This window comes from Chionomys nivalis, chromosome 7, assembly GCF_950005125.1.
Source record: "Chionomys nivalis chromosome 7, mChiNiv1.1, whole genome shotgun sequence".
Taxonomy (NCBI): Eukaryota; Metazoa; Chordata; class Mammalia; order Rodentia; family Cricetidae; genus Chionomys; species Chionomys nivalis.
The window spans coordinates 50020226-50034186 of record NC_080092.1 but is presented as its reverse complement, the minus strand read 5'-3'; the positions used below and the strand labels follow the sequence as shown (position 1 = coordinate 50034186).

The following is a 13961-nucleotide window of genomic DNA, read 5'->3' as shown; positions in this document are numbered from 1 at the left end:
CATACCTCTGTCTGTGGGACCCCTTCTCTTTGGGGTTCTATTTCTTTATCTATACCCTTAGGTCTTGGAGAATGTGTTCAAAATGGTTCTTCAACATCTCAGCTCTCCAGAGGATCCTGGTTCCAGCTCATTTTGCCCAGGGAAGACCTCTGAATCCAGGCCATATAGGCCCTTTCCTTCAGAGGTGTGGGTGGGTGGGGGGTAGGGCTTCCCAGAGCCACCCCAACCCTGTCCCCTACCCTTCCGAAGACTTCAGGGGACTAGATCAAGCCAGCTCAGCCTGAAGCTACCAGGCTTCCTTCCTGGCTCCCTTCAGCTTGGGCAGCACAGACTTGCCTGGGGCAGGAAAAACCTACTCTACCAAAGCTTCCCCTCCTCCAACCCTCCCCTAGTCTGTCCCCCTCCCCCCGCCCCGCACTGCTGATGGTGTAGAGAATGTCACTTCCATCATGAGACTAGTGCTCTCTTGAATCCTATCACAATGAAGCTAGACTCAGATACATATATGAACCTCGCTTTTCTGGGCCTCAGTTTACCCACCACTCTTGTGAGATACTGAGAGGGACACATAGCTTCGTGGTTAGGTACCACGAAGATGGAGGCTACCATCTGTTTACTGTCTGTGGGACCTTATGTAAGTTATTCAACTTCTCTGGTCTCAACTTCTCTACCTGTAGAATTGGTATAACAGTATCAACCTACCAGGGTCAGAGGAGGCACACATGAATTCGCATGAGCACAGGGGTCCGGAGCACTTGACCCGTGCAGAGGTAAGTACCAGGTCACTGGGAGGCCCTGGTCAAGTGGCCGCCACTAAGAGGCTGAGCCTTCTACCCCTACCTCCCTAGATCTCTCAGAGGGCTACACGGGGCAGCTGTGAGCCTCAGAGCCTCAGATGTGCCTGCAAGCAGAACACAAAGAAACTCTACCAATAGATAGAGCCACCTGCTTGCTGTGCCTCAGGTGGGGGCGGAGGACACTTTGTCCCCCAAGAAGCTTTTTTTTGGACTTTATTGAAATGGTTAGATAGAGAGAGATTCAGATATGTGGGTAAAGGAGGAATAGACCCCCCCCCATCTCCCCATCACACACAAGGAAACAGGAAGTCCCTGGAGAGGTAATGGGCCACTTGGTTTCTGTGTGTCGTGCCTTCCCCGTCCCCCACCTGAGACTCAGCCATTGTTTCTTAGGTGCCTCCTTTTCAGGAAGGCTCCCAGGCCCTCACAGACTCAGCAGAGCTGACTACAGCTCTGGCTTTCAGCTCACAGCACCCCTGGGGACAGACAGATTTCCTGAACTACAGACTCAGTAGCACAATCCCCTTTTACATACTTCCTCTCAGACACCCCACAACACCCCTGAGAATAGACATGCCTTGCCTTTAGGCGTAAGGGGTAGTTTGCAGATGTGTAAGGTGACTAGGTCTGCCCACGGAGGATAGCGTGTTTTATCACACAGGTCCAAAATGCCTGAGAAGCGCTCAGTGCAGACCTGGACTCACCCCACTGCTTGCAATAACACCACACACAGCTTAGACCAGATGATCGCTAAGTGTCTGTGGCTGCGTGGAAAGAACGCATGCTCCCACTTTTAGCCCTCTGAGCTCTCGACATGCACGGTGGCCGACTGATGCCATTGCAATCTCCTTAGAGCCAAAGCGATTATTCTGGGATGCTGGAGCTGGCAGCCTCCACTGTCCAACACTCCCCTTTCCCTCCTTGTGACCCGAATGGAAAGGCAGTCCTCAGGTGTGCAGGGCATTATCGACCTCTCTTCCCTTGCTCTCCCTAGTAGGGTGGATCCAGGTCCTCTCTCTCTCCTCATAGACAAGAACCTCAGGCCCATCCCAGCCCAGGGACATCAGGACATACAAGGTAGGTTTCTCAAGTGAGTGATACAGAGAACTCCGCTGTAGAGATGTAGAGGAGTCTTCCTTCTGTGGGTGAGCGTGTGTGATGAGGCTGAAACGGAGGAGTGTCAATGAAAATTTAGCACAAACATGTATTCTATAGAGTGGAAAATTACAAATAATCAAAATAATACCCTAAAGCGTTACTTCTGCTACATGTGAAATACTTTTAAATTTTATTTTTATTGTTTGTGTGTGGGTGTGGGTGTTTAGTGTGTGTTTCTGTGTGAATGAATGCCAAGTGTGGGAACGCTTTTGGAGGCCAGCAAAGGACATCAGATCTCTTGGAGCTGCAGTACAGGCGGTTGTGAGCAACCCCAAGGCAGTCGCTGAACATTGGAGTCCTCTGGAAGAGCAGCAAGCGTTGCTGAACCATCCCTCCAGCCCTGAACTGATAAATGCAAACTCTAAACAGTTCAGTGACAGGCTCCATACTTGTAGGTTATTAAATATACAATAAATCAATTTTATTTGATAATAATATTAAATTCCATTCATTGATTCAAGCCATGTTGATCATATGGTAGAACAACACGTTCACACAGCAAGTTAAAGTACACTGAAATACATGGCTGGCCACTGTTCCAGAACCCGGCAGATACGTGGACGGCTAGGATGGAGGATACAGTGGCTCTGTCCACAGTCTCTCAAGTCATGAGCACTCTGGAGTTTCATGGGCTCCTATAAGCCCAAGATCTTTGGAGCAGAACAGTTCTGGAGGGCCAGAAGAGGGACTCTCTGTGCAACTTGTTTAACTCCCAAGGTTCCTTACCTGCCTGTGCTAGCCCAAGTCCTGGTCCAGCCTGCCACCTTATCACCCCAGCCATTCTGTCAACTTTTTGAGCCCCTCCAGTCCGGCAGGCTTACATTTCAGGGTCTTGGCCTATTGCGTGCCAGTCCTTCCCGGTGCATGAGTGCCCTGTCTCTTCCCTTTGATATTCACCTCTCTGCTCCCCCCGAGATCTCGTCCAGAGAACACATGAAGACGGAAGCTGTTGCACAGCTGAGAGGAAGTGAGGGCACCAGGACCAGTCTGCTAGGGAAATGGGGGAGGATTTGTACCCAGGTGGCCTTTCCTGACTGCTGCTCTACCTCATCCATAGGTGGGGAAAGGTCAAACGGGGACTATCATGAAGTTATGAAAGTCCTTGAGGTCAAAGGTGGGGCATCAGCAGCTGAGGGCAAGGCACCAGTCTTTCTCGGGCAGCTGCTAGGAGCCAGGCTCTGGGCAAGGTTCTTCAAGGGCCCTCCCTTTGAGGATTGACTTCCCTTTTACTCTAGTACTGAGGAAACGGAGGCTCAAAGAAATGTATTAACTTCCTCTGGTCGTTTAGCTAGAAAGGAACCAAGCTTGTCCTGAGACTCAGAAAGGGGCTCAGAAGAGAAACTGTACCAGGTCCTAGCAATGGACCGAATATTAGTGCTGTTTTTCAAGGGATCCAGGGAACTCGAGAGAGAAAGCTTGTGAGAGTGTGTCTGATTGCGGTGGTAGGATAGAGATGGTGTCAGAGGCCACGAAGAAAGGTCACACCCGTCTTCCTCCTCTCTATGCCTTAGAGAGACTGACCTCTAGACAGAGTCCCCAAGTCTTTGACAAACCAAAGATGAACCCAGCCAAGGGCTTGGAAAAGAAATCTACACCACTCCAAGACTCAGACTTTCTTCAGGGCCACTCGGCTATGCCTCTCCCAATGCTCAGAGGACTCTCTGGCTAGGCAGCCAGGTCTCTCTCTCTCTAATGCCTGTTTTCTTATCAGATCTCCAAGGCTCCAGATGCCACTGGCCACAAGTCCCTGGTGGGCCTAGAGCAGAATCCTGATGCAAGCCAGGACAATTGGGCTCTCCACAGAGAGCAGCTGCCCTGGAGAGTGGTCCAGGAGAAACTGCACTTTCCTGTGCAGCCTGGTCCTGAATTGCACTAGGGCAGAGCACCACTGAAAGTCATGATGGGGAGGCAGAGAAGGGAGCACAGGTCAGGACCAGCCTGTGCTGGCTGGCTGAAGGACGGCTGGGGTGGCTGGCTGTTCTCTGGCTTGTAGCAGGGTGACACTTCACACCTGTAGGGCAGGGTAGCATAAGAACAGGGCTCCGCAGGCTTTGGGAGGCAGAGAAGGAACATCCTCCCCTGGGACCACCTTTCTCACCTGACCACGCTCTGTAGGATCTTTCTCTCATCCTGGTCTAGACACACGGCAAAGGGACAGCTGCTGGAGCCAATGATCTGCACCTTGTCCACTTTGATGTGAGATGTACTGATCTGGAAGGGGAGCCCTAGTCAGGCCTCGGAGCCCTGACCGCACCGTTACCAGCCCTGGGGACTTCCTTCCCCTAGAAGAGCCCATAGGAACTCTGTGTGTGTGTGTGTGTGTGTGTGTGTGTGTGTGTGTTTGGGACAGGACTGGCTGGCAGCTCTTGTGCACTGACCATCAAGTCAGACTACCTCCTCTGCTTGGGGCGGGGGGAATCAATGCACTGCCCCCTCCAACCTGGAGACCCCAGGGTTCCCTGACATGGCGCCCACACTGGATCAGACTTGGTGACCATGAATGGCCATCACACAACCACACAACCTTTTCATATACATGCACCCTCCACATTCTAGACCTGCGTGTACCCCCAGCCACACCCCATATGTGCCTCTCATTTCCCAGCAATCCCTTATCTGTCTCTCATACAACACTCGGTCACCTTCACATGCAAGTCCTACCCTCACTCCTGCCAGGCGGAAGGTGGTGGTGGTGGGGACTGTGAGAGAAGCCTTTAGCCCTTACCTGGTTAAAGCCCTTACCTGGTTAAAGCCCTTTTTGGACTTAGGGGTCTGCCTTTTCAGCACTTCTGTCAGGGTTAGCGTCAGCGCCTCCATGCTGGAGTCTGAAGGTCAAGGGCAACTCAGGCCAGGCTCAGGACCTCTTCCACCATCTCCCCCCTACCCCCCAGCCATCCTCTCCAGCCCGCTCACCTAGCTCCTCTGGCTTCTGGCAGGCCTTGTTGAGGTTGACAGAGGTACAGACCTTCTCTAGGTTGCTCCAGCGGCTTCGTCCACTGATGGCTCCCTGGAAGGCAACAGGGCCAGACTCTTCAACCCAAAGCCCTGGAGCCTGGTGCCTGGGAGGGTCTGGATGCTAAGGGACCACCTCTTGGTACCAAAGGAAGTCTGGGGGTCACTAGAGGGCCGGAGAACACTAGAGGCAGCTCTGGGCCTGAGCTCTGGTGAAGAAGGAGAACAGCGCAGGCCTCACTTACCTTGCTGTAGATAATCTGTAGTGTTAGAGGAACAGCCTCCCGGTCATCATAAATGCCCAGCCGCTTGCTGCCTGGACCTGTGCCACACAGACATACTCTTCCTCCTCTCTTCCAGTATCCCCACCTCCACAGGTACCCCCTTCCTCTGGCCTAGACGCTTCAGGGCCCCAACTCTCCAGGGCCAGGATTCCTTCTGTACCCTACTCCTCCCTCCCTTTAGTCTTTCCCCTGCTCTCCCCTCAGAGGACTCCACCTCCCACAGCTCCCTCTTCTCTTCTGACCCCACCTCCTAACCATCTCTCTAAGGGGTCCCCCCGGTGCCCACCTGAAGCCTTGATAGCACGCGTGGCCGCAGAGTGACCCAACTCCAGAGACTGAATGAAGATCTCGGTGGACTTCTCGCCAGTGACGAAAGTCAGCTGGAAGGAGCAGGACCGAGCACGTATATCAGTGTGGACTCCTCCCAGCACAGGGGTTTCTAGGGGTGAGGGTGGAGGGCTGCAGGCTCCCAGGAAGTCTGGGAGAAACAGGACGCATGCCTCACCTCGGTTTGATAGACCTGCAGCAACACTGGGCGGGCCGCAAAGCGACAGTAGTAGAGCAGCATGTCGGCCAGGATGGGCAGCGGGGTGGACGAGCCTTCCAGGGGCCGAGATTCCGCCTTCAGGGACTGCTGTGGTAGATGGGACAGCCAAGTCAGGTGGGAGACGTGGCAGAGTGAAGGAAGCCATCGGAGGAAGGGAGGTGAGGACACACGCAGGCAGAGAGAACAATTTGGAGGCAGACGAAGCAAGAGGGAGAGAGAGAAAATAAGAGGGAATCTGGAGGGAGAATTGGGTCGAGAGCCCAGTGTAGGCTTGGGGCCCCACCTTGCCTAGCACACATGCCTCTCGGGAGACAAGCCAATAGATAAAAAAGAGAGCTGGCACCTAAATTCCTTTGTGCCCTTCTGGGGATCTGCCCCCTTTACCACAGTGGCCCCATCTCTTGTCCCGAGCACCCCATTCAGTCCCCATTCTGCTTCTTACATAGCCTTCCTCTCCCTTCCCCAGCCAGCTCTCATCCTCCATGGATTTCCCCAAACCCAGAATCTTCAAAGTGTGGCTGAGTGACAGCAGCCAGCGGGCTCCGAACCCAACCACCAAGTCTCCTCACCTGGCAAAGGACTTCAGGAGGCAAGTACATGAGGCCCAACACATTGCGTTCATACCAGGGGTCAAGCACACCGAGGTAGTGAGAAATGTCATTGGTACTGTCCTCCCATGGGGCCATGCCAAACTCCTAGGGTAAGGGACAAGAGTTAGCCCCAGCCCATTATAGCTATGAGGCACAAGATCACATCTGTAACCCCGAGCTGAGTGTCTCTGTCTCTAGAGAATTACGATGACATTCCATCTTTGTCATACAGCAGAATGTCATACCCAAGCGCAGGGCAGAGACCTAGAAACAAGGAGGAAGCGCTCACAGACACGGGGGATCATTTTGGAAGATTTTTCAACCAGTACCTAGAACCCACTCTTGTCTATTCCACTTTCCCACCCCATCTGGCTTAAAGTTGGGGAACATACTGCAGGGCTGGGGTGCTTCAAGGGGTCTCCAGGAACTGGAGCTGTCTGGCTCAGAGAGGATGGGCAGGCACCGGAGCTGCCTCCATGGCTTCGCTTCACAGGTACATAGAAGAACTGAAGCTTGAAGAACCGTGTGAGGAGTGGGTGACTGTTCTCCAGCCTCCTAGTGAGGAGACAGTGAGAGGAGAATCCACAGTGACTCCAGGACTTAGGTGGGCTCCATAGTCCACCAGCGCCACAATCCCGCTGCATAAGGCAGAGCGATGATACCCTGCTCCATTCTTACCTGAGCTTGCTGTATGCCCGAGCCACCTTCCCTGAAATTCGATCAGAGCCAAAGACCACAACCCGTAGTGTGGAAGCCTTGGGGTCCTCATCCCCGCTGAGGAAGGGGCGGCGGCGCTGGTGGTGTGAGGGCGGGGCCAAAAGCCAGCTGGGTAGTTGGGTACTGAGCTTGGGTTGGGGTAGGGAGCGGGAGCGCTGAGCCCTGGAGGGGAACTGGGCTGGACAGTCCAAGGGGCCGCTGAGGCTCCCTGCCCGCCGTAGGGGCAGAGACGGGTCCGAGTTGCCCTCCAGACTCCGAGAGTCCCTCCGCAGGACCAGCTGGCTGGTGCTCTTCAAGAGTTTATAGATCCTGTTGAACTTCTGCCCAGGCCTGCGGTGACCCTGGCGTTGCTGCCTACCGGGCTTCTTGGGCCACTCTGGGGAGCTTTCCTCACTGTCCTCCACGTAACCACTGTCCACGCCATCCGAGAGGCCTGAGACGAAGGTGGTCAGGACCTGGCGGGACAGCACTGGCCCTGGGGCCTGAGAGGAGCTAAGCAACAGAGTGGAGTCGTGAGACACCAGAGAGCTGGTAGAGAGTAGAGAGTCTCTCTCGGCAGAATGTCTGTTGACCTCCAAGTCCTCTTCTTCTTCCTCCTCTTCTTCATCTCCCAGGATCCCTGGCTGCAACAGCTCCTGCTCCTTGAGAAGGACTTCCTGTAGGATGTCTACAGGGAGAAAAAAGCAGTGTTCAGGTTGGTGTCCTTTGAACCCTTGCAGGGAGGGAAGGCTCTGGAAGAGCAGGAGGCGTTTTGTCCAGGGCTATAGAGTCGTCCCCCCCCCCCCACTAATGGCGAGAGTAGCGGGAGGTCCCAGAGGAATGCGCATCAGAGGTGCAGAATCAGACACACAGCTGGCGATCTGGGTCCCGTGCCCTGGTTCTGCTTGCCCCTTACCGAAGCTGTCCTGGTTCCAGCTGTAGGTGTAGCACCTGGCAACAGGGATGGGGATCGTGTGGAGTTTCCCAGGCTTTGCAGTGTCTGTAAGGGCAGGAAAGACAGGAAGAGGGGAGTGGGAAGGGGCCTTGCAGAATGGCCAGCCAAGACCCCTGGCCTTACAGAAGAGGCCACTGTGGCAACAGTGCAGAGAGGAGGCCACAGAGCTGGATGGGCTGAGGCAGACTGAAAGCTGGTACCTGCCTCTCAGCTACAGGGCTGCTCTTTCTTAGCTATGTGGGCATGGACAGTCACAGCCTCTGAGCCTCATTTTACTGTCAGTATAGGAAAAGCATAGAAACCCTTTAAACGGTTTGCCTGCGTGTGTTTTTTTTTTTTTTTTTTTTTTTTTTTTTTTTTTTTTTGGACAAGGTTTCTTGGTGTAGCCCTGGCTGTCCTGGAACTTGCTCTATAGATCAGGTCAGCTTTGAATTTGGCGCTCCACCTACCTCTGCCTCCCGAGTGCTGGAATTAAAGGTGTCCATCACCACCATCTGTCTAGCTTGCATGTTTGCTTTGAGACAAGGTCTTGCTATATAACTGGCCTCAAACCCGTAATTTCCTACCTTAGTCCTCCCAAACACTGAGATTACAGGTGTGCACCACCATGCCAGGCTCCTTAAAAGGTTGGATGGGGAACATAGTACCTGAAGCTGCCAAGCCATGCTCAGAATCTGTGCTGCCTAACTCCGTGGTAAGAGCAGCAAAGACATCTCTAACCTCCTTTAGAACAGGAAGTGATTGGATGTTGGTGGGCCCAGGGACATGTACAGTAAAGAGATCAGCCTGATTGCCCTGGGTGAGTTCTTTTTCTCTTGCCAACACAATGGCAACTCAGCCCACAGGAACTCTGACTGGGGACTTGAGGGGCACCCAGATGCTAAGGAACTCAACTGGAACTGGAAGTTTCTGTGGGGCAGAGCTGCCAGGCTTATGGTGTACACAGTCTGGGTACCAGAATAGATGTAGAAAGGTGGACGGAGTGGTTGCCCCCAGCCCTCACCTAAGATGCCAGGGAAGCCAGCTTTTTCTCCCACTGCCTTCAGCTTGGTCCGGAGCCACTGTCGGGCCTCTGCTGCATCCCCAATGCCAGACGCCAGCTCCTGGGCTTCTGTAGTCTCGGCAAAAATGTCCTCGAGCTCTTCTAGCGTCTTGGACTAACATTGCGGGAGGAGACAAGGTGTGCTCCTGGCCCACGGCCAGGCCACCTGTCTCTCCCCATTCCCAGTACTTGAGCAAGGACAGCAGAGAGCAAACTGCTCCCAGCCTCCTCATCCTCCTGGCGCTTGAGTGCCTAAGGAGCTGAGCCACTGTGATCCCACTGCCCTCCTATCTTCATTTTAAAAGTCGGGGGGGGGGTGGGAGCCCAGAGGAGCACTGCAGAGTGGGAAGAATGTACACACCCCTCGTGCACACAGAGTGATGAAGGGTTGTCCACACAACACACTAACTGGTCACAGAGTCAGGGAAAGGAACTAGACCTACATCCAAATCTAATCCCCATCCCCATGGCATGATTCCTTCCTCTGGGACTCTCGGTACCAACACCCAGCCCAGTGCCTGGGGCATGGCCAGATTCTGGCCAAGACCTAGCTGCACATCATGGCTAGCCCACAGCCATTGTTTAGCAGTGGCACTCAGGGCTATAGAGGCTAGCATATCCCCAAAGCAAAATGCTTCTTTACAGACCCGGGTTCCCCGGTCCTTACCTGCAGCTTGTGGTGCAGGCTAGGGAGGTCACAGTGGGCCCCAAAGGTGGCCTGGAAAGCGTGCAGGAGCAGGGTGGTGTAGGCGCCATGTGGTGACTGTCCAGGTGCACTCAGTTTGTCTGCCACAGCCAGGAACTCAGCCTGTACCTCAACCGGGTTCAGCAACAGCACAGTGCTGGGGACACAGAGGACAGGCCATGGGGCTGCTGCATCGTGTGGAACTCCAATCCATGTGGGACTCCTCACAGGGCGGCGGAGCTAGGCAAGTGACTGCAGCCTCCTGGAAGGGGCCGGGGGTGTTGGGCATCCATTTCCTTAGGGGAATGCTTATGATTACGCTGGAGTGTTTTGCAGGAGGAGCGTTCAAAGACTCTTGGAACTGAACTTTCGGGGCTAGAGAGAAGGCTTAGCAGTTAGTCATATACTGCTCCTGCAGAGAGCCTACATTCCCAGCACCCGCGTGGCGGCTCACAACCATCTGATACCCAGCCCCAGAGGATGGGACACCTCTGGCACCTGCACTCACATACCTATAACCTTCCCTACTACATACAAATAATTAAAAATAAATGTATATATTTTAAAAACTGAACTTGAAGGGCTGGGGATGTAACTCAGTTAATAGAGTAACTATCTAGCATGCACAAAGCCCTGGTTAGATCCGTACACATGAACTTGGTGTGGTGGTGCAAGCCTATAGCCCCAGCACTGGTGAGGGAGCGTCTAGAGGATTACAAGGTCAAGGTCAACCTTGTCTACACACAGTTTCTAGGCTAGCTAGGAAGAATCCTGTAGGAAGAATCTACAAGAGATTCTTCTTCAAAAAACAAACAGCAACAAAAACCTGAACTTTACTTTTAAACCCAAGTTTCACCTTGAGTTTTACTTAAGACAGGGTCATGCTATGTATTCCAGTCTGGCCCACTACTCTCTGCCCTCAGTCTACTGTGCGATCTTGATTTCACAAAGTCATTTCTTCCTGTTCACAAAGAATGATGACTAGTCTAGCTGACCTGAAGCCCAGTGACCATTCTTCAGGACAGAGAGAGCAAGCCTACCATGGGTTATCATTTATTGTGACCTGGGTGACATCTGCCCAGAGGAAAGGGTGTCAACTCAGGCCTGCCTCTGAATCCTCCACTCTGGGGACATCTTTCCAAGCTAGCCCAGAAGCATCAGGCTTCTAGCTTGGGGCTGGGAAAGGTAAGTGCCGGGCCAGCAGGACACCTGGGGTCTGTGGTATCCATGTTCAGAGTTCTCTGTTATGGAGACTTTCAAACTCATTCAAATAATCAGAGAATCACGGTGCCTCATAGCGGCCTTTTTCATTTCTCTGTGGATTTCAGAACCTCTTGTTAATCCACAAGGGCTGGAGCAGAAACGCCCTGAATCCACTCTGGCTCTCACAGCCCCACATTGCACTAAACTCCAGGACAAGAGGCACCTGGGAGGCAAGGATCCGGCCAGGCTCTGCAGGGGTCTGCCCTGGAAGGAGGGGGGCAGGTCAGAGAGGCTGGGTTTTGTTTTTGTTTTCCAATTTCTCTACTCAGAATTAAAACGAAGCAGGCTCTATGGACAGTTGCCCGGCTGAGGCCCTGCTGAGCAGAGCATGGCTGAGCACAACATGGCTGACACAACATGGCTGAGCCCCCATGTATGTAGGACAAGGATAATGGAGCCTCTGCTCTGTCCAGCTTGATTTCTGTGCTAAAAATCTCATCATTGTTCTCAGTTTATAGACAATGAAAATGAGAACATTTCCTGGTAACTTTGGTGCTGCAGTTTCCTTATTGGAGAAGGTCTTTTGCACAGGGTTGGTATGAGGTTTAAAGGAATCTATGCATGTAAGGATGCTTAGGATGCTGAGGGGCTGGAGAGATGACTCAGCAGTTAAGAGCACCGCCTGCTCTTCCAGAGACCCAGGTTTGAGTCCCAGCACCCACATGGTAGCTAACAACCATCTGTAATTGCAGTCCTAGTCCTAGGGGATCTGATGACTCCCCTGACCTCCGCAGGCACCAGCTACACACACGGGGCACAGAGATACACACAGGCAAAACACCCATGCGCACAAAATAAAAACAGAAATTTTAATTTAATAAGAGAATAATGCTCAGAGTTCCAGTGACCAATGAAAAGGTATTGGTGGTTGTTCACTAGTCCACCTCTCCAGGCCTCTGGAAAGACCTATCTACTTACTAAACTATTGTACTCTGCCTCTTACCCAAGGTCTCAGCTGCCTGCAGCCATCCGTGCTCCAAATATATAAAATGAAAAATTCTAGAAATAAACAACTCATGATTTTAAACCTCAGGCAGTCCAGTTCCATCCACGGGAGACCCAAATCTTCCTTTTGACTGGCATATCCACCCTACACACGGCCTGCCCACCGGTCATTAAGTCAGTCTTAATGACCAGATGAGTCACCCAGGCACTGCAGGGTTTGTGTTTGAGTGATCCTTACTCTTCTTAATAATTTTACCAAGGCACATGCTGGCATTGGGATATGCCAAAGAGACACCAAAAGTTCTTGCAGGTGAAAGTTCTTGGTATGCAGAGGGTTCGATACTATGCATGGCTTCAGGCACGTGCTGTGTGGCTAGGCTCAGATCTGTGGCAGGTACGGGACTGACTGCCAAACTTTCTATCTTCTCTGTTTCTCAGCATCCGCCACAGGCTTTTGGGGGGCTCATTTTTAACTTTGAAGTGTGTTTCAAGGGCCTAGAGCAGTGTGTGCTCAGTGGTGTGATGTGTGTGTGTGTGTGTGTGTGTGTGTGTGCGTGAGAGAGAGACAGAGAGAGAGAGAGAGAGAGAGAGAGAGAGAGAGAGAGAGAGAGAGAGAGAGAGGTCGATCCTGGGTCCCTGGGTTTCTGACAGATCAAGATGAGGCAGCATGGCTCAGTGGTTAAGAGCACTCGCTGCTCTTCCAGAGGTCCTGAGTTCAGTTCTCAGCAACCACATGGTGGCTCACAACCATCCATAATGAGATCATACATGCAGGAAGAATGTTGTATACATAATTAGTAAATAAATCTTTTTTTAAAAAAAGAAGAGGTGGAGAGGCCACCAGTGGGTCCTCAGCATGGGCTCATTCTCTAGTGTTTTTCCAGCTACAGACCCCAAAGAGCCAGGTGTGATGACTCCTGCTTACTGAAGTCTCAGCACTCAGCAGACTGAGGCAGGGAATTGACACAAATTGCAGGCCAGATGGGGCTACATAGTAAGCTCAAGGCTAGCCTGAGCTACAGTGCAAGACCCTGTCTCACAAGTAATTCAAAACCAACACACACACACACACACACACAAACACACACACACACACACACACACACACACACACACACACACACTGCAGCCCAGGACTCAGAGGTGGAGATAGCATCAGTATGTGGAGTCCACATTAGATCTTATTATTTAAATGGAATAGGATAAAGCCGGTCACACCACCCCAGCACTTGAGAAGGCAGGGGACCAAGAGTTCAAAGCTGGCGTCTGTTACATAACAAGTTTGGGGCAATAATTAAATAATTAAATAAGTAAGGACAGTACAGAACTTATTATGAGTGATAGCGTTAAGCGTCATGAAACTCTCCCCACTGCTGAGCCAGGCTGTCAAATGATTTTTTTATTTTAAGATAGGGTCTCATTATGTAGTCCAGGCTGGCCTTTAACTTACAATCTTCTGTCTTACATGCGAGAATTGCAGGTATGTGACACCATGCCCGATTTAAAGTGTATATTTTAGTATCAATCCAGACCAAAAAGAAAATAGAAAGCTTGGTTTTAGTAACTGGAGAAAGACACCACGGAAAAGGCAGGGGTCCTTAAGTAAGAAGGTTCAATCAAATCCTGACTCAGACACTCGCTAACTGTGATCCTGGGGAAATTCCTTGGCCTCTGACCTCCAATCTCTTCACCTGAAAATTAGAGATGAAGAATGTAATGTGTCCTTGTTTTCTTTTAGAATCTGAAGGAAGAGGACTGGAGAGATGGCTCAGCAGTTAAGAGCACTGGTTGCTCTTTCAGAGGACTCAGGTTCGATTCCCACCCACACGGTAGTATGCAACCAATCACAATTCCAGCCCTAGGAGATCTGATACTGACCTCTGTGGGCACAGATACACATGCAGACAAAACACTCATAAAAATAAATATTTTTTAAAAATCAATCTGAAAGAAGACCTTAAGCCTGGATAAAGGAATTCAGGCACAAAACACCACCATAGCTGCCGCAGTTCCCAGGGGTCCTTGTTGGTTGGTGACCCATTGGTAA

At 51.9% G+C, this 13961-nt stretch overlaps 1 protein-coding gene across 2 annotated transcripts in view; it reads right to left on the bottom strand.

Annotated features, from left to right (window-relative positions):
• Positions 1–2369: 2369 nt before the first annotated feature.
• Pik3r5 (phosphoinositide-3-kinase regulatory subunit 5) overlaps positions 2370–13961 on the bottom strand; it is a 66191-nt gene continuing 54599 nt past the window's right edge. For both annotated transcript variants that reach the window (XM_057774898.1, XM_057774897.1), the window contains exons 7-19: positions 9689–9863; positions 8983–9136; positions 7941–8024; positions 7007–7712; positions 6721–6883; positions 6308–6433; positions 5697–5825; positions 5478–5571; positions 5153–5229; positions 4869–4962; positions 4698–4780; positions 4054–4166; positions 2370–3966 (exon numbers count right to left, since the gene is read on the bottom strand). In XM_057774898.1, coding sequence (XP_057630881.1) covers positions 3828–3966; positions 4054–4166; positions 4698–4780; positions 4869–4962; positions 5153–5229; positions 5478–5571; positions 5697–5825; positions 6308–6433; positions 6721–6883; positions 7007–7712; positions 7941–8024; positions 8983–9136; positions 9689–9863 — 2137 coding nt within the window. In that variant the 3' untranslated portion in view covers positions 2370–3827. The remainder of the gene's footprint in view (positions 3967–4053; positions 4167–4697; positions 4781–4868; positions 4963–5152; positions 5230–5477; positions 5572–5696; positions 5826–6307; positions 6434–6720; positions 6884–7006; positions 7713–7940; positions 8025–8982; positions 9137–9688; positions 9864–13961) is intronic.